General features: G+C 35.2%; 5 protein-coding genes across 9 annotated transcripts; 3 read left to right on the top strand and 2 right to left on the bottom strand.

The window, feature by feature from the left end:
* Positions 1 to 277: 277 nt before the first annotated feature.
* LOC103843798 (long chain acyl-CoA synthetase 1) lies at positions 278 to 5,620 on the top strand. Of its 4 annotated transcripts, none has more exons than XM_009120576.3 (18): positions 278 to 514; positions 1,422 to 1,617; positions 1,695 to 1,758; positions 1,874 to 1,963; positions 2,069 to 2,125; positions 2,213 to 2,261; positions 2,348 to 2,424; positions 2,517 to 2,651; positions 2,890 to 3,057; positions 3,287 to 3,397; positions 3,506 to 3,660; positions 3,754 to 3,829; positions 3,938 to 4,055; positions 4,139 to 4,384; positions 4,473 to 4,612; positions 4,716 to 4,898; positions 4,997 to 5,116; positions 5,238 to 5,619. In XM_009120576.3, the coding sequence occupies exons 2-18, from the start codon at positions 1,472 to 1,474 to the stop codon at positions 5,283 to 5,285; spliced, it is 1,983 nt and encodes a 660-aa protein (XP_009118824.1). In that variant the 5' UTR covers positions 278 to 514; positions 1,422 to 1,471; the 3' UTR covers positions 5,286 to 5,619. The 4 variants fall into 4 exon arrangements, with proteins under 4 accessions (XP_009118824.1, XP_033139292.1, XP_033139293.1 ...); XM_033283401.1 differs by having other exon boundaries at positions 329 to 509; positions 1,419 to 1,617; positions 5,238 to 5,620; XM_033283402.1 differs by having other exon boundaries at positions 401 to 544; positions 5,238 to 5,620.
* A 763-nt stretch (positions 5,621 to 6,383) lies between these two features.
* Positions 6,384 to 7,569, bottom strand: WRKY23 (probable WRKY transcription factor 23). The gene is given in 3 exon segments (NM_001302030.1): positions 6,384 to 6,804; positions 6,895 to 7,038; positions 7,163 to 7,569. Coding segments are annotated over 3 exon segments (972 nt in total).
* Positions 7,570 to 14,409: 6,840 nt separating this feature from the next.
* On the bottom strand, positions 14,410 to 17,584 carry LOC103843779 (transcription factor UPBEAT1). The gene has a single exon (XM_033283408.1). The coding sequence runs from the start codon at positions 16,018 to 16,020 to the stop codon at positions 15,706 to 15,708; it is 315 nt and encodes a 104-aa protein (XP_033139299.1). The 5' UTR covers positions 16,021 to 17,584; the 3' UTR covers positions 14,410 to 15,705.
* A 124-nt stretch (positions 17,585 to 17,708) lies between these two features.
* LOC103843768 lies at positions 17,709 to 20,111 on the top strand. Of its 2 annotated transcripts, XM_033283405.1 has the most exons (5): positions 17,715 to 17,754; positions 17,828 to 18,452; positions 18,567 to 18,919; positions 19,004 to 19,135; positions 19,221 to 20,111. In XM_033283405.1, the coding sequence occupies exons 3-5, from the start codon at positions 18,623 to 18,625 to the stop codon at positions 19,317 to 19,319; spliced, it is 528 nt and encodes a 175-aa protein (XP_033139296.1). In that variant the 5' UTR covers positions 17,715 to 17,754; positions 17,828 to 18,452; positions 18,567 to 18,622; the 3' UTR covers positions 19,320 to 20,111. The 2 variants fall into 2 exon arrangements, with proteins under 2 accessions (XP_033139297.1, XP_033139296.1); XM_033283406.1 differs by having other exon boundaries at positions 17,709 to 17,754; positions 17,828 to 18,919; positions 19,224 to 20,111.
* A 628-nt stretch (positions 20,112 to 20,739) lies between these two features.
* LOC103843758 (calvin cycle protein CP12-1, chloroplastic) lies at positions 20,740 to 21,380 on the top strand. Its single transcript, XM_009120531.3, has one exon. It carries the CDS (start codon positions 20,812 to 20,814, stop codon positions 21,184 to 21,186), a length of 375 nt encoding a protein of 124 aa, XP_009118779.2. The 5' UTR covers positions 20,740 to 20,811; the 3' UTR covers positions 21,187 to 21,380.
* The last annotated feature ends 201 nt before the right edge of the window (positions 21,381 to 21,581 follow it).

Below are 21,581 nucleotides of genomic sequence, written 5' to 3'. Positions count from 1 at the left end.
TCAAAAAGCTTGTCACAAACGTCAAATGATTATATGCTTTATTAATCAATAAAAAAAATATGTTCATGGACGTAATTTCAATTAATGTAAAATAGTAGTTTTGTGTTAAAAAAAGAAGTAAAATAGAAGTTTAAGATTTATGGAAATTTTAACTATTGGCGAACTACAAGTCTACACCCTAGCTATACAAGACAAGAATTAATTAATGAAATATATTTGGGTGGATCAATCAATTTTCTTGTTTCATTTTTTTCTTTCTATTCTTCTTTATCATTTTTTTCTGTAACAAACTCATTTATTATTATTGTATAAACTACAAACTACAAACTACAAACTAACAACCATTTCTCAGGTCCTCAACTTATATTCTTTCTCTCTGGTCATTTCTAAGAGATTCATACACAAAGATATATATATTAAAACAAAGCTTCAAGCCGGTGAAAAATAATCCGACATGATCTAAAGATCTTCTGCAAACTACTACAATCCTTTCTTATACCAACTGAGCTAAAAGGTCGGTTGCTTAATATTTGCTTTTCTTCAAGTTATTTTATTTCTTTTGTGCTTTTGGTATTTTAGATCAGAACAATTTTGATGGTTTCTTTATATTTCTTTTTAAAACGTTGGAACGAGAGAGCCTAAAATCATTATTCTTCTGTTTATCCTTGTATTAAGAAAAAAATATAATGAGTGTTAAAGTATGAAGATGTCTAGGTCTGCTAGAGAACGTCACAAGTTACAACTACATCACTTTCATATTTGTTATTTGCAGAGTTTTTCATATATTCATTAAATTCTCCAGTCATAAAATTGTGTAGTATTGTAAAGAACATGGTGAAAAGAGGGATAAAGAGAGCGAAGCCAGGGTTGTTCACGTTTAAGGCGTGACTAGTGAATTAGTTTATGATACATTATTAATTATAAGTTTAGTTGATGTTAAACGGCCGGTGAAAATAACGGAGACTCGATTTATGTTATTTAACTTATTATTTTTCTCTGAATATGAAATCCTTTATCAAATCACAATATAGGAAACCAAATTTGTTTCAAATCTGAATGAAGTAGTTATCTTAGGTTTTTCATAATAAGTAATACATAAAACTTTGGGTTTCTGCTCGGTATGGTTAGGTGGATCGGACCGGTGACAAGTAAATGCCATTAATTTACTTTGTATAATAGAACTAACGTACGGAATACGCAAGCAGATTAATTCAGGAAACTTTAATCCACAAATGCAAAACTATATGATATATTCCCTCATTTTCTTATTTTCGTCATTTTGTAACAAAGTTTTACTCTTTCAGTGATTCTCTTACTACATTTAACATTTAGTTCCTAAAATTTTGTACCATTCATCAATTCTGGCAGTGTTAAATATCTCAAATATTAACACCGTCTTATTTCATTTATTTTACATAAAGAAAAATTAGATTTAGAGCTTCTCTTGAAAGAACGAAAAACAAAAGAAAGAATGAAGTCTTTCGCGGCGAAGGTGGAAGATGGAGTGAGAGGGGAAAACGGGAAGCCGTCGGTAGGTCCGGTGTACCGGAATCTTTTGTCGGAAAAAGGTTTTCCTCCAATAGATTCTGATATAACCACTGCTTGGGACATTTTCAGGTATATTACTATTAACAAAACTGTTATCGTCTTTTGTATGTAACTATTGTTGATAAATCTCTTTTGGGTTTTATTAGTAAATCAGTCAAGAAATTCCCTGACAACAAGATGCTTGGATGGCGTCGAATCGTCGATGAGAAGGTGATCTTTTAAAGTCTTCTTACTAAAAAGATAAAAAGTTATGTGTAAATATTTGTTTTATAAAAAATAAAATATATATATTTGTTTTATAAGTGTATGTGTACGGATCGGTTAGGTTGGACCGTATATGTGGAAAACTTACAAGGAAGCATACGAAGAAGTTCTACAGATTGGCTCTGCATTACGTGCTCTTGGAGCTGAGCCTGTAAACATTTTTTACACACCTCTTTCTAAAAACAAACTCATTATTCTTAGTGTTCTTGGAGATTAAAATATATATTGAAACAAAATGGTGTATGCATATATGTAGGGGTGTCGAGTGGGGATCTATGGAGTTAATTGTCCTCAGTGGATCATAGCAATGGAGGTCCATCTCTTTTGATTAAAAAATTCTCTTTTTTTTATATATTAAAGTTTCTTACAAAATTTATACGAATTTTGTGGATACATTTAGGCATGTGCGGCTCACACTCTAATCTGTGTACCTCTATATGATACCTTGGGTAGGTTAAATTTTACAGTATTTTATTGTAGTGTTGCGGCTCAGAGTTATTGACACATGAGTTAAACAAAAAATATTGTTCTGTAGGTTCTGGAGCAGTGGATTATATCGTTGATCACGCGGAAATCGATTTTGTATTCGTCCAAGAGACCAAGATTAAAGGGGTTAAGATCTTTGAAAATTACTTTCAATAATAGTCATACATTTAATATACTATGTACGTGAATGATAAATTTTGTATGTTACTGATATTTAGCTTCTTGAGCCAGACTGCAAATGTGCTAGACGGCTAAAAGCTATAGTTTCCTTCACTAATGTGAGCGAAGAGCATAACCTCAAGGCTTCAGAAGTCGGAGTCAAAACGTACTCTTGGTTCGATTTTCTCCAAATGGTTCGTCTCTCGTTTTATTTTCTAAAAGAATAGTTATGTAACTTTACGTTAGTACAATACTACAATCTATATGAAATAGTCGGACCATTCTTTGAGGTATTTAATAACAGGCACATGTTGACCTAACTTACGGCATTTGATTTATTGTGCATATGCACAGTAATAAATGAGTTAAGTCCCACACACATATGCATTGATGACTGATGATAAAATATCTTTTTGTTGACTGATTGAGCAGGGATGTGAGAAACCGGAAGAGACTACCCCGCCTAAGCCGTTTAATATATGCACCATAATGTACACGAGCGGCACGAGTGGTGACCCTAAAGGTGTGGTTTTGACTCATGAAGCTGTGGCCACTTACATTGTTGGCATGGATCTTTTCATGGACCAGTTCGAAGACAAGGTAAACTATATGTATGAATCGTCTTTAACAAAATACCAAAAATATATCCGTGTTTAAATTAATCCAAGGAACAAAAACAAAACTTCTTGAATGTTAAAAAAGTACTATTAGACTAACACCATTACATTTACAACTATTTATCTTGTGTTTCTGCTTAAAATGCATAAGGAATTGCCAGTAAACGTTGTCTTAATCCTCTATTTTCTTTGGGTCGGTCAAATACAAGCAGATGACAGATGAGGATGTGTATCTCTCCTTCTTGCCGTTGGCTCACATTCTTGACCGTATGAATGAAGAATACTTCTTCCGCAAAGGGGCTTCCATTGGCTATTACCATGGAGTATGTTAATCTCTTAAGAAACACAAATATTCATCAAATTGTGGAATAAGATAGATAAAGGAATCACTAAGAGACTTGAATATATACATGCTGATGTGTTTTGCGTAGGATTTGAATGTGTTACGCGATGACATTCAAGAATTGAAACCAACTTATCTAGCTGGAGTTCCAAGAGTGTTTGAGAGAATCCACGAGGGTATTCAAAAGGCTCTTCAGGAACTTAACCCGAGAAGGAGATTTATCTTCAATGCTCTCTACAAGCAGTAAGCAACTTCATCGTTAAATGCTCTATTTTCTTCTTACTTCTATGTTCTCTAATGATGTAACATTGCAAAACAAAATGATGGATGATGCAGTAAGCTTGCATGGTTAAATCGTGGATACTCTCATAGCAAAGCTTCACCCATGGCTGACTTCATAGCCTTCAGAAAGGTTTAAACCAGTTAAAATAATAATTTTCTTCTTCATATTTTGAGAGTTTAGTTTTGTTTTTGGTCATTACATAAACAAGTCACGGTTTTTTTATTATTTATGTTAAAGATTAGAGATAAATTGGGAGGTCGAATCCGGTTGCTTGTATCTGGAGGAGCACCTTTGAGCACAGAGATTGAAGAGTTCTTGAGAGTTACTTGTTGTTGCTTTGTCGTCCAAGGCTACGGTATATACACTCATTCTAGGGTTTATTCTCTATGTTTCGTGTTTCTCAAGGAAAGTCAATGGTGATGTGATTGTTTTGAATAGGTCTGACGGAGACGCTTGGAGGAACGGCTATGGGCTTCCCGGACGAGATGTGTATGCTAGGGACAGTCGGTATACCGGCGGTTTACAACGAGATACGGCTTGAGGAGGTGGCTGAAATGGGCTACGACCCACTTGGTGAAAATCCTGCAGGCGAGATCTGTATAAGAGGAAAATGTTTGTTTTCTGGTTATTACAAGAACCCTGAACTTACTCAAGAAGTCATGAAAGACGGATGGTTCCATACAGGTGACTGACTGGATAAAAAAAAAATCTATTGTTCTGATTCTGGTCTCTAAATTGTTCTTAACGTGGGTCATGTTGGTCTTTTTTACAGGAGATATTGGTGAGATTCAATCAAATGGAGTACTTAAGATAATTGATCGTAAGAAGAATTTGATCAAACTCTCTCAAGGGGAGTACGTTGCTCTTGAGAACTTGGAAAACATCTACGGTCAAAACTCTCTTGTCCAAGATGTAAGTTTCTGAACTCTGAATCATGATTTCCTGTAAAGCAAGCAAGCAAGCCTTTTAGGGTTTCTCCTAAATTTTCATCTAGTTGTTGTCTGTTTATTCTTAGATATGGGTTTATGGAGACAGCTTCAAATCAATGCTTGTCGCGGTGATTGTTCCAAACCAAGAAACCGTAAAACGGTGGGCTAAAGAACTTGGTTTTACTAAACCATTCGAAGAACTATGTTCTCTCTCGGAGTTTCAAGAGCACATCATTTCAGAACTGAAGTCCACGGCAGAGAAGAACAAGGTTTGTTTAACCTGGTTTGATTTAATCTATATCAAATTTCTTCAGTTAAAGTTACTAACAGAAACTAATCGTGGATTTGAAAAAAAATATATATATAGCTAAGAAAGTTTGAGTACATCAAAGCAGTGACGGTGGAGACAAAACCTTTCGATGTAGCGAGAGACTTAGTGACTGCAACGCTCAAGAACCGGAGGAACAACCTGCTCAAGTATTATCAGGTTTCAAATTTTCTTTGTTTCACTTTTTTTGTAGATCAGTTTTTTCTTAAAAAATTTAGTTATTTATAGACTAATAAATATAAATGTGTGCTCCGTTCAGTCCTAACGTTTCATTATACAGGTACAAGTCGACGAGATGTACAGAAAATTGGCGTCAAAGAAAATCTGAAAGTGTTGCGCTGATGTGTGTGCTACTATTGATAATTATGTTATATATAATGCCAATAATTGATAGACATGAGCCTTATGCTTTCTGTAATGAAGATAAAGATGAGGAAACTCATATCTTCGTTTGATACAGTTTAGTACGTCATGCATGTGAGTTATAACAAAGATAGTTGATGAAGCAACTTATTCATAAAAGTCTCTGGTAGTAAACACTTGACTCTCTTTGTTAAGGAACCAGTGGGTCTCTCTAAGTTTGCCTTTTGGTCATATACTTTTTAAACCATCAAGAGTTTATGTACTTTTGCTTTCGGTTGCAAACGTGGCCTTGTTTGGGACAATGATTATGTACCTTCTGTTTGGGATTATCACTCACCGTAAAGGTCAATACAGACATACTAAATCCAATGGCGTTGCCATGCACTCACTAGACAAAAAGTAGTATAACCTCATCAGTTTGTTTTTCTTTTCTTCTTCTTTTTTTCCTTCCTTGTTCTGTTCAATTGAACATTTTCATATACACACACACGCATGGCTGCAAAATAGCATAAAGAAAAAAGTTAATATGCATGGTAATCTGCTTTTTACTTTTTGTTCATTTCTTAATTTGTGGGATTTGTTCTTCTTTTTACCCTTTTCCAACAAGTCTATGCACTTAGGGGAATACACAATCTTTGATCGCTGCTATGTTTCACAACCATTAAAAAGACTTGCCACTATCGCTGCTATGTTTTTCTTTTCCTCAAATATATTTTATATAGACTATGATCGGTAATATATAAAATTATTATGCAATTCAAAAGTTGTAGCGAATCATATTTACCAAAATACTGCCATTCATGTTTATCTTGTTAGATTGCGATTCATGTTAACTATGCTACCAACCAATGTTTAATAGTATTTTAGTTTTGCAGTAAACTAAAATTTTCTTGCCTAGTTATGCATGGTTGCATCGCTGAAAAAAAACATCAGTAGGTGACATTACCTTAGGAATTTTAGATCTACATCTGCCTCATGAAAACGAAGTGATTCGTTTCTTTAAAACAATTATACAAACAAAACCTTAATTTATACATATTACAATACTACATAGAGACTATAACTACTCTTCCTTCAACATATGACACGGGACAACATCCTGAAGAAGTCCATTATCTCTAACCAAACCTCGACTCTTCTTCACACGTTCATCATCACCATACCCATGTGTGTGGCTGTTAACGTACTGTCCGACTCCTCCAAAACAAGACAAGACTTCTTGTTGTTGGTGGTAATGGACAAGCTGTTGGAACTGAGGAGATATTAGTGTTGAGCTCTCCATTGGAAACCCAAAGTTACCACCAAGATTTGAAGCAACTCCTGACGATCCGAAGAAGCCTCCACCGGGGACTGGACGAGACATGAGTGGACTAATGTGTGTGTGTTGACCTTCGTAGGTCGTAACCACAGTGCTTGGATCTCTGAACGATCTCTCTACTCTCTTCTTCACGTTACACGAAGCTGTTGTGCAACGGTAGTAACTCCTACAAAACAAAACAGCATCATATATTATATATACAAAATTAACTTCATAAACTTAGGGTTAATTAACATATTCTCATTTGTTTGTTTACCTAGGAAAAGGACTGTTTTTGACAGCTTTCTGACCATATTTTCTCCAGCGATAACCATCTTCGAGATGATCAACCTCACTCTTTGTCATGAAGGCTACTCTTGGCTCTCTTTGTCGCTTCAGGCTATTATTCTTTGGTTTCACCCTGTTCATACACAATAAAACATCCATTTAAATGCTTTACTTTATGAAACCATTTTCTCTCTAACTCTATTTCTCGAACTTATTAATTTTCCTTCACTTTCAGTGAGACAAAATGAGACTCTTACTGTTTATTAGTATCACTCTTATTTTGTTCCTCTTCTTCTTGATTTTCTCTTTTAGCTTTCTCTTCGTTTACAGCCTCGCTTGACGCCGAGGAAAACGAGGACGAGTTAGGTGTCGCTGGTGAATTTATCAGAAAATGATCCGAACAAAAAGATTCCACCCTTGACGTCACTGACTTATCTGTAGTCGCGTTTGATGGTGGAGCTTGAAAGATAGTTGAATCAGCAGAAGGCAGTTTAACAAACGGTTGCGTTTGCGGTTGGAACGTTTCAAGAAGAAATGAATGAGGTGAAGCAGCAGCAATGTCCTGAGAACCTAATAACTCAAATGAATCCCTCTCAGCCGCCATCAAATCTCCAAACTCCCAAACGCTTAGAGACGACGGGTGATAAAAACTAGTAAACTCCATTGCTTTCTTTCCAAGTTTCCAAGAAAGTAAATAAAAAGTTGTAAACACGTACGGTTAACTTAAACAGAGTACCGCGCCAGAACAGAGATGGACAAGAAAAAATATAAACCAATAAAGAAGAGAGGTGATGAGAAAGAAGAGAGGAGAGAGGACTAATTATTGTGCAGGAGTTGATGATGTTTGTCATTGTGTTGTTTAAATGGAGAGAGCTGGGTTTGGTGCTGACCGTCAGTAGCAGGTCGTTATTCAACACGAAAGTTACAGTAACCGGTCACCGGCCAAGTTTTTTCAAAATTGTAGCCATTGGTCAACGCGTTAGTCAGAGAAAAAACACACGGTGAAAGTTTTAATACGTCCGGTTTTGACTGGTTCAATAGTTAACCGGTTTTAACGCGCTAGTGTGAACGAGAACGAAAATAAATAAAAGCGTTGGTGTTTGTTTTGGCTGCATGGGAATATTAATGTGAACATAAAACTTGTCTTTTTCTTTAAAACAAAAAAATTCCTTTTAAAGTTCTTTAAATAGCTTAAAGATATATCATAGACATATCTCACCGATAAGATGTGTTCCTTTCTCAAGCCAAGATACATTTGTGGACGGTGAGACTGTTGTCCGTGAATATTGATTTCAGTCACAATTATATAAGCAGTGATGTAACCTGAGGATTAAGAAGTCTAAATACAAATCAAATTTCATAGTACTGCCTCGGTGTAATTGTAGATGATGGTGGATATGTAAATAACAAGGTCGTTTATTACATCAATTTTTTTAAAAAAATTTGTGATTCACTATGCTTTTGAAGAATGAATAATAATAATAATAATAATAATAATAATAATAAAATGGTGGACAATAAGAAAATTCGTATCATATAAATGGAAAAAGGCCGAATTTAATGGACCGTGTTCACATCTTCTTTTGTCCTTTGGAATGTGATTGATTATATGTTAAAGAAAACTGATAAAAGCCTGGCGCAGCTAGTATATTCTTCTTGTACAACTTCGTATGGTGGAATTAATGCTATAAAACAACAAAGATAAAAAGGGATTCAGTCTAAGAAAAATATCCAAATAACGCTCAAAACGTGTAGAACTATAATATAACGTCACTAGCTCACTATGTATATTGTATATTTTCCATCTTGCGAAACAGTACCTACTGAATATATGTCATTATACTTGTCAAGAGAAAAATTTATGTAAAAAAAAACATATGAAGCTTATTTTAAGGTAGATGAACACGTATACGGCGTTCCTGCCTTAAAAATTCGAAATAAATTAAATAACTTCTCAAGGTAGAGATACTGTAGAGTCCTGAATTTATTTTAAACTTAATTTTTGTTATAACCCAAGGTATCTGGATATACCCTTATTTGCGTTTTCTCATCACCACCTTAGTAAGTTTGATTTTAATACATTAGAGCACCATTAATTAACCGGGGTGCTTAAGTGGAGTGTTTAATAAGTTTTGGATTTAACAAAAAAAAAATATCCTAATAAAATTAAAAGTGCTTGAGGGGTGCTTAATTAAGCTGGTATTTGAAAGGTGCTTAATCATTTTTTAGTAAAAAATTGATTAAACAATCCATTAGAAGTGTTAGGGTTAAAGATGGTCTTAGTAGCACCAATTATTGATGTGCCTATGTATATATACAAAATGGCTACTTAATAATTATTTTAATTATAAAAATTGGTGGGTCCAAAGCAAATTCGGAATATCTTTTTTTAAATCTGGAATATATTAAAACTTAGGTTATGAATGGGGTTTGCGGGGCGGGACGGAATTGATACAGTACAAGTGCGATTTTCAAAATGTCACCAATCAGCAATTACAAAACTAAAAAGGCGGTTTTGTTTAAATACCGCACTCAGCAAAAAAATCTTTTTGTTTGTTCTATCACGTAAAATAACGCACTTGTTTTATAGCATCTTCGATTTTGGTGTGGTTGAAGTGCGTTTTTAACTGTAGCACTTACGTACTATCATCATTCAATTAATAATATTCACCTGTTACATGAAAACCTTACGTACTAATTGAAGTATTTTAATATATATTTGTTACAAAAATAATTGGTCAACCAAAATTTTAAAATAATATTTCATGTTTTCATGAAAAATGTCATTTGAAGATTTTTCAATTTGTCTGCGGTTTTGTAAGTTTTATAATATATATACATTTGTGTAACTATTTTAATATATATTAAAATATATTAAAAATATATACATTTTTCATTTACACATCTGTTTAGCTATTTTAATATATATATATATGCTACAAAAATAATTGGTTATCCAAACACATTAGAAATAATAGTACCTAGTTATATTTCTAAAATTCTAAAATTTTATCCTAAACCCAAAACTATACCCCAAAAACCTGAATCTGAAAAAAAAAAATACATGTAATACCAGAAATACACCATACACTCAAATATACCTACTATATATTATGAGTTTTGCGTATTTTGGGTATCCGGTCGGATCGGGTCTTGGGTCTACCCAAACTTGAACCGAGATTCACGGATCCAAAAAAATTATATCCAATAGGTAGTTTAGTCTAGGTCCAGACCCGGATCCAAACTTGTATTTTTGGGTTGGTTCTGGTTCGAGTAAAATGCCAAAGCCTACTAAAATTTAGAATATAGATTATAAACACAGATGAAAATAATTTTTTAATATATATATCAAAATTTGTTTGAGATGAATTTTGTTATTTAAAATTTTCTAAATAATAAATAAAATTTAATATACATAACACTACATAAACAATTTTAATTTTAATTATATTAAATATATTGATATATATCTATTTTACATTATTTAAATTTTTCTTAACTGTTTAATTCCGCACTTTAGATTTTCACCAATCAACACAATTCTGCACCGCTAATTTTATCAAAACCGCACTTATCCCGCAAAACGCACGAACCGCAGTTGAACCGTCCCGCACCCAAATTCCGCCCCGCTTATTTTACCAAATCCGCGGTCACCATTCGGACCCTTAAGGTCCCTGATTTATATAACTCCTGCATGCTTCATCAATTTTTTTTTATGTTTATAACCAGCGGTGATCCCTATGACACAAAAAGATAAAGGTAAAAGAAAAGTCATGATTTGAATTTCTCTTTTTGTTTCTTTACCTATTTTCCAAACAGAATTTGCTTTATCCTTTCTAAATTCTTACCTAGGTTTTGTAAATTTATATCAAGAATTAAGTTGCTTGTTTTTTGTTCAATGGGAAAAAGAAGAAGAAGAAGCACGCACGTGTGGTGTACCATGGGGGAAGAATGAGTAGTGACCCACTCCCGTATAATTTGCTTGCAAACCTAGCTCTTCTTTCGCATGCTTCCATGATTTTGTTTTTCCCCTTGTTAGTATAACAATTTTGGTTTTTTTAATATAAATTTTATTTTCTACAATCGTGGGTCATGTAGTTCTCTGGTCTCTATCGGATGCATGTAGCTTATAGGCTTATAGCCTTATAGTATCAGTTTTACCTACCTATATATTGAACTAACCTACAACATTTGTTAGTTGTGTTTTCGCATTTATCTTATACAGTGTTCATTTTTTTGTATGAGTATGAAGTTTGCGTATCTATTTGTTAATGGGAACGTTTTAGAAAAGAAGAAAAGGGTTTCAATCAAGATTGGTAAAACGCGGGGCTCGGTGTTAGCGTTGGGTTGCGCACAGTGGCAGAGCCAGACTAATTATTTGACGGGGGCACATAATTAATAATAAAACTAAATTAATATATTTATAAATAAAAAAATTATTAATAAATATTATTAACTGTTAAAAACAAAAGATAAGCAACTATAAATTGTTAAAACAACAATAATGCTAATTTTATTCAACGTATATTATTATCTTTTTTACAAATGTTATAAATTACACTTTAATTTTAAAATATACAGAAAAATGGTCATCAAATTATATATATAACAATATGTCAGTGTCATACATAACTTTTTGCTCATCATATCATTAAAAACCTAAATTCTAAGTTGTTAAATTAAAAATATATTATTTATTATTTAAATATTAATTAGTATGAATACAATTGTGAAAGTTTACTATTAAAACAAGAAAATATGCTTCAAAACTATGAAAAGGCAAATAAAGAAAAGAACTATGAAAAGGCAAATAATGAAAAGGCATGGCTAATATTACAATAAAACAAAAAAGTAGGAAAATGCTACAATAGTTTAAAAGAGTTCGCCCTAGCTATTGTTCTCCCAGACGCGCATACCGAGGCGCCGCTTCCATCTCCATCTCACGACGCCGGCGGCGGCTTAGCTTGCCGGCGTCGCCGTCGTCCTTTCTCTTTAGCCATGGTTCGTGTCAACGTCGCTCGCCTCCAGTCAGTCCTCGTCCTAGCCGTCTTTGCGTCTCGTTTCCTTTTCATCGGAGCTGCTTATGGGTCGTGGAGTTTGGTTCCAAGAGTCACCCTGAAAACCACCAGCGACTATGTCATCAACTCCTCTGACTCCCACTGCTGCTTCTCTGACCTCTGTGTCCCCTACCGTGGCAGCTCTTCCACAAGCTTCCTCAGATCTGAGATTCAGCTCCTCCTTTCCCTGCCGTCGCTCCATCCATCCTCCTTCGCCGGCGACCCGCTTCACCTCATGCCAGAGCATAGACCTCAACTCACGAGCTCTCCCCTTTTAGATCCGGAAAGGCTTGAGTCAAAATCCTCTCTTCTTGATGCTCTGTTCAAGGTTCCCGAGACCACTACTCCAGATCCGGATTATCACTGTCGTCTAAGCCCGAGCTCCATCCCGACAGGGCCTTCTCTCGACGGCCCTCCTTGTCTCTCCGGCGAGTCATGTGCTTCACTTCCGGTCTGTCTCGCCGGTAGACCGGATGACTCTGGTGAGCTTAATGTTTCAACGTATGACGCACGCTGCTTCTCCGTCGACAAAACTCCTTTCGACTCCGGTAAAAACCAATATGGATCTGTTGACTACGGGTCTCCTCCGACGCAAGCCACCACCACCACTCCCCACATAGTCGTGATGCTCTTTACTCTCCGATTGGAGATGGTTTCTACTATCTCCGATGAATCTTTTGCGTCCGGTCCGCGACTGTTACCTGGTCCCATCAAGCCCTTTGTTCGCCTCCAACCTCGATGTCGCACCTCCTTCAACACCGCCGAGACTATACAGGGCTCCAACCATCTTTTGGACTTTGGTTTGTTCGCAGAATCTTCCGTTGAGAAGTTTTCGTTCAAAGTGACGACCCCTCCAAAGATTGGTTTCAGATTTGATATGTTTCTAGTCAACTGCCGCAGCGTCTCAGTTATCTATTGTGTAAGAGTGTGGATTCGCCTGATTTTCTCGCTACTATGTCACTGCTGCGTTTCCATCACATTACGCCGTCTCAAGCATCGACGGTTCTTCACAGAGGTGACTTCTCACCCCTTTCCTCACTGCCGATACTATTGTGCAAGAGTGTGGATGCGCCAGATCTTCACGCTACTATGTCTCCGCTGCGCCTCTATCACAATACGCCGTCTCAAGCATCGACGGTTCTTCACAGATTCGGTTCTACAATCCCCTTCCTTTTCCCTCATCGCAAGAGCTACCGTGCAAGAGTGTGGTTTCGCTAGTTCTGATTGCTACTATAACATCGCTGCGTCTCCATTACATTATGCCGTCTCAAGCATCGACGGTTCTTCACAGTGCGACCCTTTCCTCGGAGCTGCAATCGTCTACGGAGGTTCTCAGACTTCTTGTTATCAAAACCCGTTGGTTGGGTTCTTCAACGTCGATTTCGACTTTTTTGCGTTCTTTCGAATGCAGGCTTTAGGATTACAAGTGAAGCTTCTCTATGGGTCTCTTCTCTCCTTAGCCACATCTATCCTTCGCTATGTTTTAATTGTTTCCGTTTATCTGTTTACCTTCGAGGATCACTCCGGTTGTAATCGACTTAGCCCATGGGGCGTTTAGTTTAATATAAGCATTTGGTGTTCAAAAAAAAAAAAAAAAAAAAAAGGAAAATGCTACAATAATTAATAACTAAAGAAAAATAAACGTTGTCAAAATTTTTTTTTTAAAAATAACTAAAGAAAAATACAGCACAGCCACAGCGTCTGAAACAACACATTAATTATAATGCAAAAAGGAAATGAAGTACACAGAGTGGGAGCTTCGAACTCGAAACATGCTGGAGATGTTAAGGGGAATCTTCACCAGTTGCTCTACCGAAATTAACAGGTTACATATGCAACTAAGTAATATTTATAAAGTAGTAGGGGGCACGTGCCCCCGTACCTGACACTGTAGATCCGCCCCTGGTTGCGCACATTGATGGTGGCGTATGTTACTCCTGCGATTGCAAATATTACACGTATCCCGTTTGTCGGCTCGTCGGTCCTACGATTCCACCTGGGACCTGCCAGAAATCCAGTGGCCCATTTTTATCCTTCATCCGCATACAAATATTAGATGGACGTGAAATTAAAGGTCCAAAGGTGCAATTTAAATAACGATATTATGGTTTCGAATGGTAAATTAGAAAAGGTAGATTAGCATCACCCAACGATAAAGATAGATTAGCATCACCGAACGATAAAGATAAAATATATTTATATATTTTTACAGAAAGGTTGCTTCTTGGATACGTCTAGGATCTCTAAAGCGTCGTAGATATATATAATAGGAGAAATAAGGGTAATAAAAGTTTTTAAAAGAGCTACATTCAAAGTAGATACATAATTTGATAATTATCATTAAAATTGTTATATATATTAAATTTCACTCCGGTCACGAGTCACTAGTCTTCCACTATACCACGTATTGCTGCCGCGGTTCATAAAACATTAGTTTAGAATATTGGGACATATATCATATAATATAGTCAGGCCGTTGATATATATTTGAATTTAAAAGTTAATACTTCACGTTCCACTATATAGATAGACACGTATATATATTATTGTTTAGTGTTTATATTAATTTATGCATACCCATTGCCACACACAAAACAAATTTGGTATTCTGGTGCACATGGCGTCGAAAGAACTGTATATGGATGATTATTTTCTCAATGAAAAAATTATATGGATGAACTTTATAATATGTTACCACTTATTCACGTATGTCTCAAATTATTATTAATTACTTCATCGCTATTTTTAATATATCATACGTCATATCATAAAGTAGAACACTACAATGTACATAATACGTGACTATATATGCATTTTAAATCATATATAGTGTATTTAAATCTAAATGTGTTCCCTATCAAGAGAAACCTTCCAGAGGAGTAGAGAAGGCATGAATCAAGGGATATGTCACAGCATTTTGTTTTTCATGGATACTTTTGTCTCGTGAATTCACAAGTAGCAATCAAATCCCTAATTGAATGCCTTTTTGCTATTTTAATTGAAAGGAAATACTCAAAACGCAACTCTTATCTCATGTGTTGACTCAATTAAGATCTTTTACAATACTAAAATGAAGCTGTGAATGAGTTAAAACAAAAATTAATAAACGTTGTGTTGGTATCTCACATGGGTAAGTTAAGGTAAACGCATTTTGAGATCTTATTTTATTTGTTAATCGCCGCAGCAAACATAATGCTAGATTATTTCTAAAATATTTTGTCGGACTAATTGACGCAGATAACTCAATGGGAATTATTTTATGGACCAAACATTTGTGGCGTTAATTCATGGCCTACATAATACTTACAAAGCCCAACGTTTAACGTTCTTCTCTCAATACAACATCGTTGTGGGTTTTATTGGTTCAATACTAATTGTGTTGGTCTCCTTTGTATTTCTTTTCTAACTAAACAGATTCTTCATTGTTTATAAAACGGACTTGTGTTGCGTTCTTTCTTATTTATATACATAGACGCCTCTTTTTACAAGAATTCTGTAAGTCTTCGTTAATGATTTCCGCATACTCCCATGGAACAATATTTATCGAATTATCAATTAGGTTTCAGATATTCTTCCCAAATCATATATATTTCCTGAATTTGTATATCGGTCTCAAATCAGCAACACACCCCGAATTTGTTTCTACATAGCACAATACAACCACTCAAGACAATTAAATAAACACGAACAATTATAATAAAGTTTAAAACTCCATCAAGATATACAAAATGTTAATAAGGTCGTTAAACACAATCAGTTTCGGTCAAAGCCTGAAACATAGTCTGCATGACTCTCACTTTCCTTTCCAAAGCCAAAATATAATCAGCCGTTTGCCTTAAGAGTCCATCCAAACCTGCTGAAGATGATTTAGTGTTGGGAACAAGCTCTTTCAGAGTCTTGACTCGTCTATGAATGGCGCGAGACGGTCTTCTAATAGCTTCCACACTTTTCTTGGGTCGGATCATGATCTTCTTCACAAGTGCCCTTCGTGCTCTTTGTCTTCTCATCAGAACCCAAATTGATTCCTTTCTTTGTCCTTCTAATGTTACTCCTCCCATTATTTTTAAAACGATGAAAGAATGTTTTTCTCGGGTTAATATGTTGAATGTTGTATAGACAACCGATAAGAACTCTATTAAGATTTAAGATGGTATAATATGATGCAAATATGAGATGGCCTTAGTTTATATAGGCATATAAAGGTAAGTGACCTTTAGATATAGCTTAAAATGGAGATGACAGCTTGCTGAGAAGGTTCTCTTCTCTATCCCAAAAGAATTGGATGATATTTGGACAAGTGTCCACAAGGGTGTTTTAAATTGTTTTGTATTTTTAAGTGATGTATTAATTAGGGTTTAGCGTAGATTAGAGGATATGTCACCAAAATACAACTCGTTGCACATGCACTCACATGATTTTCATTATCACCCAACTCTCCTACATGCTTTAAAACACCAACTTTCTTTCCATTCACATCTGTCTTATTCCTCCTTTTTTATAGATTTATTTAATTATTTTTTTGGGGGCCAATTAGTTCGAGTTTACCAAAGTCGGCGGATCAACGATAATTATGTAATTATCATTATGCTTTATTCTTTCTATCTTAATTATAATTACTTGTCTAATTTGCACAGCAATGCATGCAGTCAATGTATTAAGAAGGTTGTGGGTCAAATAGATAAATTGAAACATGGAAAAGAAAAGATAGGAGTATATGATTTTGTATATGTATATTTCTCCCACGAGTTTAAGAAAATCGGAACAAATCAATGTAAATTAAATCACCTTTGTTCAAAAAAGTATAAGAAATTAAATGATTTTGTATGCTTTTCTTCCATTTAGTATTTTTACCTGATTCATAAACGATCTCAGAAATCAGAAACATATGCATCATCACTGTTTTGATTTTGCCACAATGCATTTAATTTGAAGTAATCTCCATTTCGATAGATATGATAAATGTGACTATTTGGTTGTCACAATGCTTTTGCCTTTGTTCGAGTCCTTTGTGTCCCATTATTTCCAGCTGATATAGGCCGGCGCAACTAATAATAATCATCAAATAAAAAAGTAAACTAATGATCACAAAAGCAATACCAAGTAGTTTGTAGGTGTTTTATTATTTTAGACAAAGTAGATAACGATGTTGTGGGAAATGGGATAAGGTTTTAAACTAAAAAGACATATGGATATCTTCAATGTTCCTTTGAATTTCTGGACTTCATATTTAGGATTTTTATTTTTATAAGTGGATTTGATTGAAGCATCTTAAAGATTATGTTCTTTTTGCCCGGCATGCATGCATGTGTTTGTGTGTGTTTTTTCTACCAAGGAGGAGCTATGTCGATCGGACATCCTCAGAGACTATTATATTCAATGTATCTTATCGCCGCAACACGAAGCATTGTACTTACTATTCTCTCGTAGACATACATAATATGTAGACTATAGTATGTCTTAGAATAAATTATATTAAACATTAAGCATATGATTGAGCAGTGTATGCATGCATGTACGTAGTTTATGATGGGGTGAAAGGGTAACGTGAAAAGTACGTAACTAAAGTATTATATAAAGATGAATTTTATTCAAAAGCCAGATTACCATGACTCTGATTTTTAACACTTGAGAAGAAGGAAATGAATATTAAAGTCGGTAGCCCATAAGTTTAGATAGCCCAAGACATAGGCTCATAAGTTTGGTGCATAGCATATATATATATATATATATATAAATAATTCTGAAACCCTAAACCGATCAAAAATTCTTCGTTGTTGATATGGGAGGAGGTGGTAAGTAGTTTTGGATTGTCAATTATTTCAGATTATTTCCGTTGATTGATTCGATAATGGTTTGGTTGATTAGGTGATGCGTTAGCGTTAAAAAAGCGGACGTTAGTTTGGTGGGACATGAACTCGTGTCCGGTTCCGGACGGGGTTGAGCCTGGTCGTGTCCGTGCGTGTATAGAATCTGCGTTGGAGAAGGAGATGGGTCGTCGTTCTCAAGTCACCATCTTTGCGATTGGCAACCTAGAATACATCTCTAGTGCATGGCGCTAGAATCTGCGTTGGAGAAGGCCATCACGATTCGATCGACACTTAGCATGGCGCTAACCTTGGAGTTCTCTACACTCAAGGTTCTCTCCGACAGTTTAACGTTCGCAAGAGCTATCTCCGGCAACATCCAGTCAAAAAAAATCATCGGAATTGTGAAAAGCATCCGAGCGATCTCCTCTGGTTTTGCAACAATTTCTTTCTATCATGTTTCTAAATCGGACAACTTTGTTGCCGATAGTTTAGCAAAAAGGCTCTCCAAACCTTTTTCTCTTTATAACGAACATCATGATTTGGGCCATCGTTTTGGACTCATCTCTTCTTCTTAGTTTTCTAATGAATTATTCAGTGACAAAAAAAAAAAAAAAAAAACATCTCTAGTGCCCTCTTGGAAGAGATCTATTCCTCTGGAATCTTTCTTATTCACGCCCCCTGCGGTATTAAAATACTCTTCTATTTTATATTTAATCTCTCTCTCTGGAATATATCGATTTTGTTTAGTCAGAGGAGGAGTCTCATCGTATCGTATCGTAATTTAATTTAATTTCTAGGTGGGAGCAGCTTTGGATGTCTTCTTTGCGAGTGGTATGAGCCGGGGGCCACCGTCATGCTGATATCCTGTGATTATTCAATGGTTAATAATCCTTTACTTTTTGGGATTACTGGCTCCTCTGCTTTTTGTGCATATCCAGAAGATTATCGGGCACCTATCTTTGATTACAATGTGTTTGCCAAAGAGTTTGTCTGGGAAACTTTATTGAAAGACAACATGACTACATGTGGTGAGATGATGATGATCGTGAACAACCTCCTCCTCTCTGCATTTGCGACATATGCCTGGAGACTTTCCAAATATGTGGCGAATTCATCACTCATCTCAAAGAGTGAAGAACACATAGAGGAGGTAATTAATTAAGCATCCTCAGCCTTAATTTGTATCCTTATTAAATTTTTTTTTTGTCATGTACCTGTCTGTGTGTGTGTGCAGTTGTTTGGAATTGTCCCCAGAGACCCCGACTCAGTCGCTGAGGCTAGATATTTTTGCCAAGTTTGCAAATATCCCGCCTACAACGATTATAACTTGTTCCTCCATAACGAAAGTGAAGAACATAATCGCAAGGTATGCATCCTTGCCTCTTTGCTTTTACTTTGTAACCAACTCCTCTGTATCAATAAAATTATTTGATCCCATTTGGTTTTCTCAGAAGAATCTGGCTGAGAAAATGGCTCAAGATGAGGATTGCGAGAGCAGGAAGAGAAATCCACAAATGGATCTCTTTTACGAGAGAAACAAGAAGAGGTAGTATATTGATAAATATGTAATGTATACAACAAACCAAATCTATACATATTTTATGATATAATTATTTATTACAGTCCTTTGTTCTACCCCTAAAATATTTGTTTGTTTTCGTTTAATTAATACTTTTATCGATTAAAATGAAAATCTCAATCCTGTTGCTTTATGCAAACCACATTCCCTCTTTGAAAATTATGTGAGTGTGAGAGAGAAGCCTTTACATTATCTCTTTAGGAAACTGTAGGGGAAGGAAACCAAGAAACTATTATTGTGTCTCTCCCTGGGAGACAAGAACACTGAAAACTAAAGCAAGAAACCGCTTATCAGTTATAGATAGTTTAAATGGTGAAGTTTACTATGAAGAAAATCAAATAGTGGACAACATAGCCAAATGAGATTGGCCTAATGACTGCTTCCTCAAAGACCTAATTGAGTATAAGAGATACATCAACCGTAATTGAGCATCTTCTTCCTCAAAGACGACTATTGGAGTGTAGATATGGTACGCTGGAGCTACCTTGGCAATGTCCACATTGTTTGGAGTCACCTACACAGACCACAACAGTTAGATGGGACCCAAAACTTTGGTAAACTGTAAAAAAGTCTTGGATTTGAGAGTTTCTCTTTCATAACTTGCTCGAGGATAGATACAGCGATTGTCTCGCTTCTGCAAGGGAAGATAATTGTGAAATCAAAACAAACATGCTAATCTCTAACTATCATAATTTATGTTTTATTTGATTATTAAAAGAAAAATAAAAAAGTAGTAATATCATAATATTATTATATAAATATATTTAGAACAAATATTTACTATTAAAAATAAAAATGAATCATGTCTTATTTAATTTTATAAAAATGAAAAAAACAGCCTTTTTAACTTAAAACAAAATAACCATTTATTCAAATCAATGTTTAAATTATGAATATCATATTATTAAAATAAATTATGTATATATATTATTAATTTTATCATAAAATTTATATACAAGTATACTAATATATTTTAATTAATAGATTTTTTTGGTTTATTCGGTTGGATCAGTTTATATATCGAATCATATCCATATACTGTAGTTTCTTAAAAGTTACATTTATTCGGTTTATTCGGTACTATCAAGTTTAAACCAATTTCTCTATTTCTGTTCAGTTCGATCTAATTTGTTTGGTTTTACTGGAAAGAACATCCATTCAACAATTTTGCAAAAAAGAAAAATATCATTTTTCTTTTCCTCTGTGCAATTTTTTCTAAAATATCTTAAGGCTGAATTTTTGCTAGAAAAAAAGTTAATATGGAAAAAAAAATAGTTTCACACTTGGTGGAATACTTTTATTAAAAATATCTATATACACGCGGCGCAAAACGGTTGGTTGTTAAATGATAAGAGGATTGTGTTGACATAGCTCAATAATAACAAGAGGCAGTAGTGTTTATCTACTTCTCTTCTCCTTTCGTCAAAAAAAAAACTCTCTCCTCTGTCCTAAGTCCTCCAACGATGACAACCATAGCTGCAACCGGTCTCAACGTCGCAACTCCAAGAGTGTTCGTTCGACCGGTGGCTCGACTATCTGCTCCGGTCCGTTTGAACTACCCGTGGAAATTCAGTTCGATGAACCGGATGGTTATGTCTGTTAAGGCGACATCTGAGGGAGGGATATCGGATAAGGTGGAGAAGAGTATTCAGGAGGCTACGGAGACTTGCGCCGACGATCCGGTGAGCGGAGAGTGCGTGGCAGCTTGGGACGAGGTGGAGGAGCTGAGTGCAGCGGCGAGTCACGCCAGGGACAAGAAGAAGGCTGGTGGATCTGATCCTTTGGAAGAATATTGCAGTGATAATCCTGAGACCGATGAGTGTCGTACTTATGATTGAAACATGTTAGAAAATTTAGGTATCGATCTTTCTTGTTGTTGTCGTCTTTCTTGTTTGGTTTGGTTTGATGTTTGTAATATGGCGAATAGTACAATACATATGAGGTGTTTCATAGATCTCTACGAGTTTGTGGAGTTGCGTAAGAAATCATTATTTTTATGAGTTGAAGTGGGTGATGGTTTGAGCCATTTGTATTTGCTTTTGCATGTCTTTTCCCCATTTTGTGTGGTTATTGACACGCTTGGAGAGTGATGTATCAAATAAAATGTTGTGGAACAAATACAAATATTATTGAACGTACAAAAGTTCGATACACTGTAGAAGATAATTTAAAGAGTTATAGTTGAAGAAAATATGATAATTAAATAGAGAAGAAAAATATAGCAAAACTATAT

Source organism: Brassica rapa, unplaced genomic scaffold (assembly GCF_000309985.2).
Source record: "Brassica rapa cultivar Chiifu-401-42 unplaced genomic scaffold, CAAS_Brap_v3.01 Scaffold0640, whole genome shotgun sequence".
Classification (NCBI taxonomy): domain Eukaryota; kingdom Viridiplantae; phylum Streptophyta; class Magnoliopsida; order Brassicales; family Brassicaceae; genus Brassica; species Brassica rapa.
This window is presented reverse-complemented; position numbering and strand designations above follow the sequence as displayed.

Coding starts and splice junctions, on each gene's coding strand:
- LOC103843768 (XM_033283405.1), top strand. CDS start 18,623: ATGCTGATATCCTGTGATTATTCAATGGTTAATAATCCTTTACTTTTT. Junction 18,920..19,003: donor GTGAAGAACACATAGAGGAG/GTAATTAATTAA, acceptor GTGTGTGTGCAG/TTGTTTGGAATTGTCCCCAG. Junction 19,136..19,220: donor GTGAAGAACATAATCGCAAG/GTATGCATCCTT, acceptor TGGTTTTCTCAG/AAGAATCTGGCTGAGAAAAT.
- LOC103843779 (XM_033283408.1), bottom strand. CDS start 16,020: ATGGGAGGAGTAACATTAGAAGGACAAAGAAAGGAATCAATTTGGGTT.
- LOC103843758 (XM_009120531.3), top strand. CDS start 20,812: ATGACAACCATAGCTGCAACCGGTCTCAACGTCGCAACTCCAAGAGTG.
- LOC103843798 (XM_033283401.1), top strand. CDS start 1,472: ATGAAGTCTTTCGCGGCGAAGGTGGAAGATGGAGTGAGAGGGGAAAAC. Junction 1,964..2,068: donor GTGCTCTTGGAGCTGAGCCT/GTAAACATTTTT, acceptor GCATATATGTAG/GGGTGTCGAGTGGGGATCTA. Junction 2,425..2,516: donor AAGAGACCAAGATTAAAGGG/GTTAAGATCTTT, acceptor ACTGATATTTAG/CTTCTTGAGCCAGACTGCAA.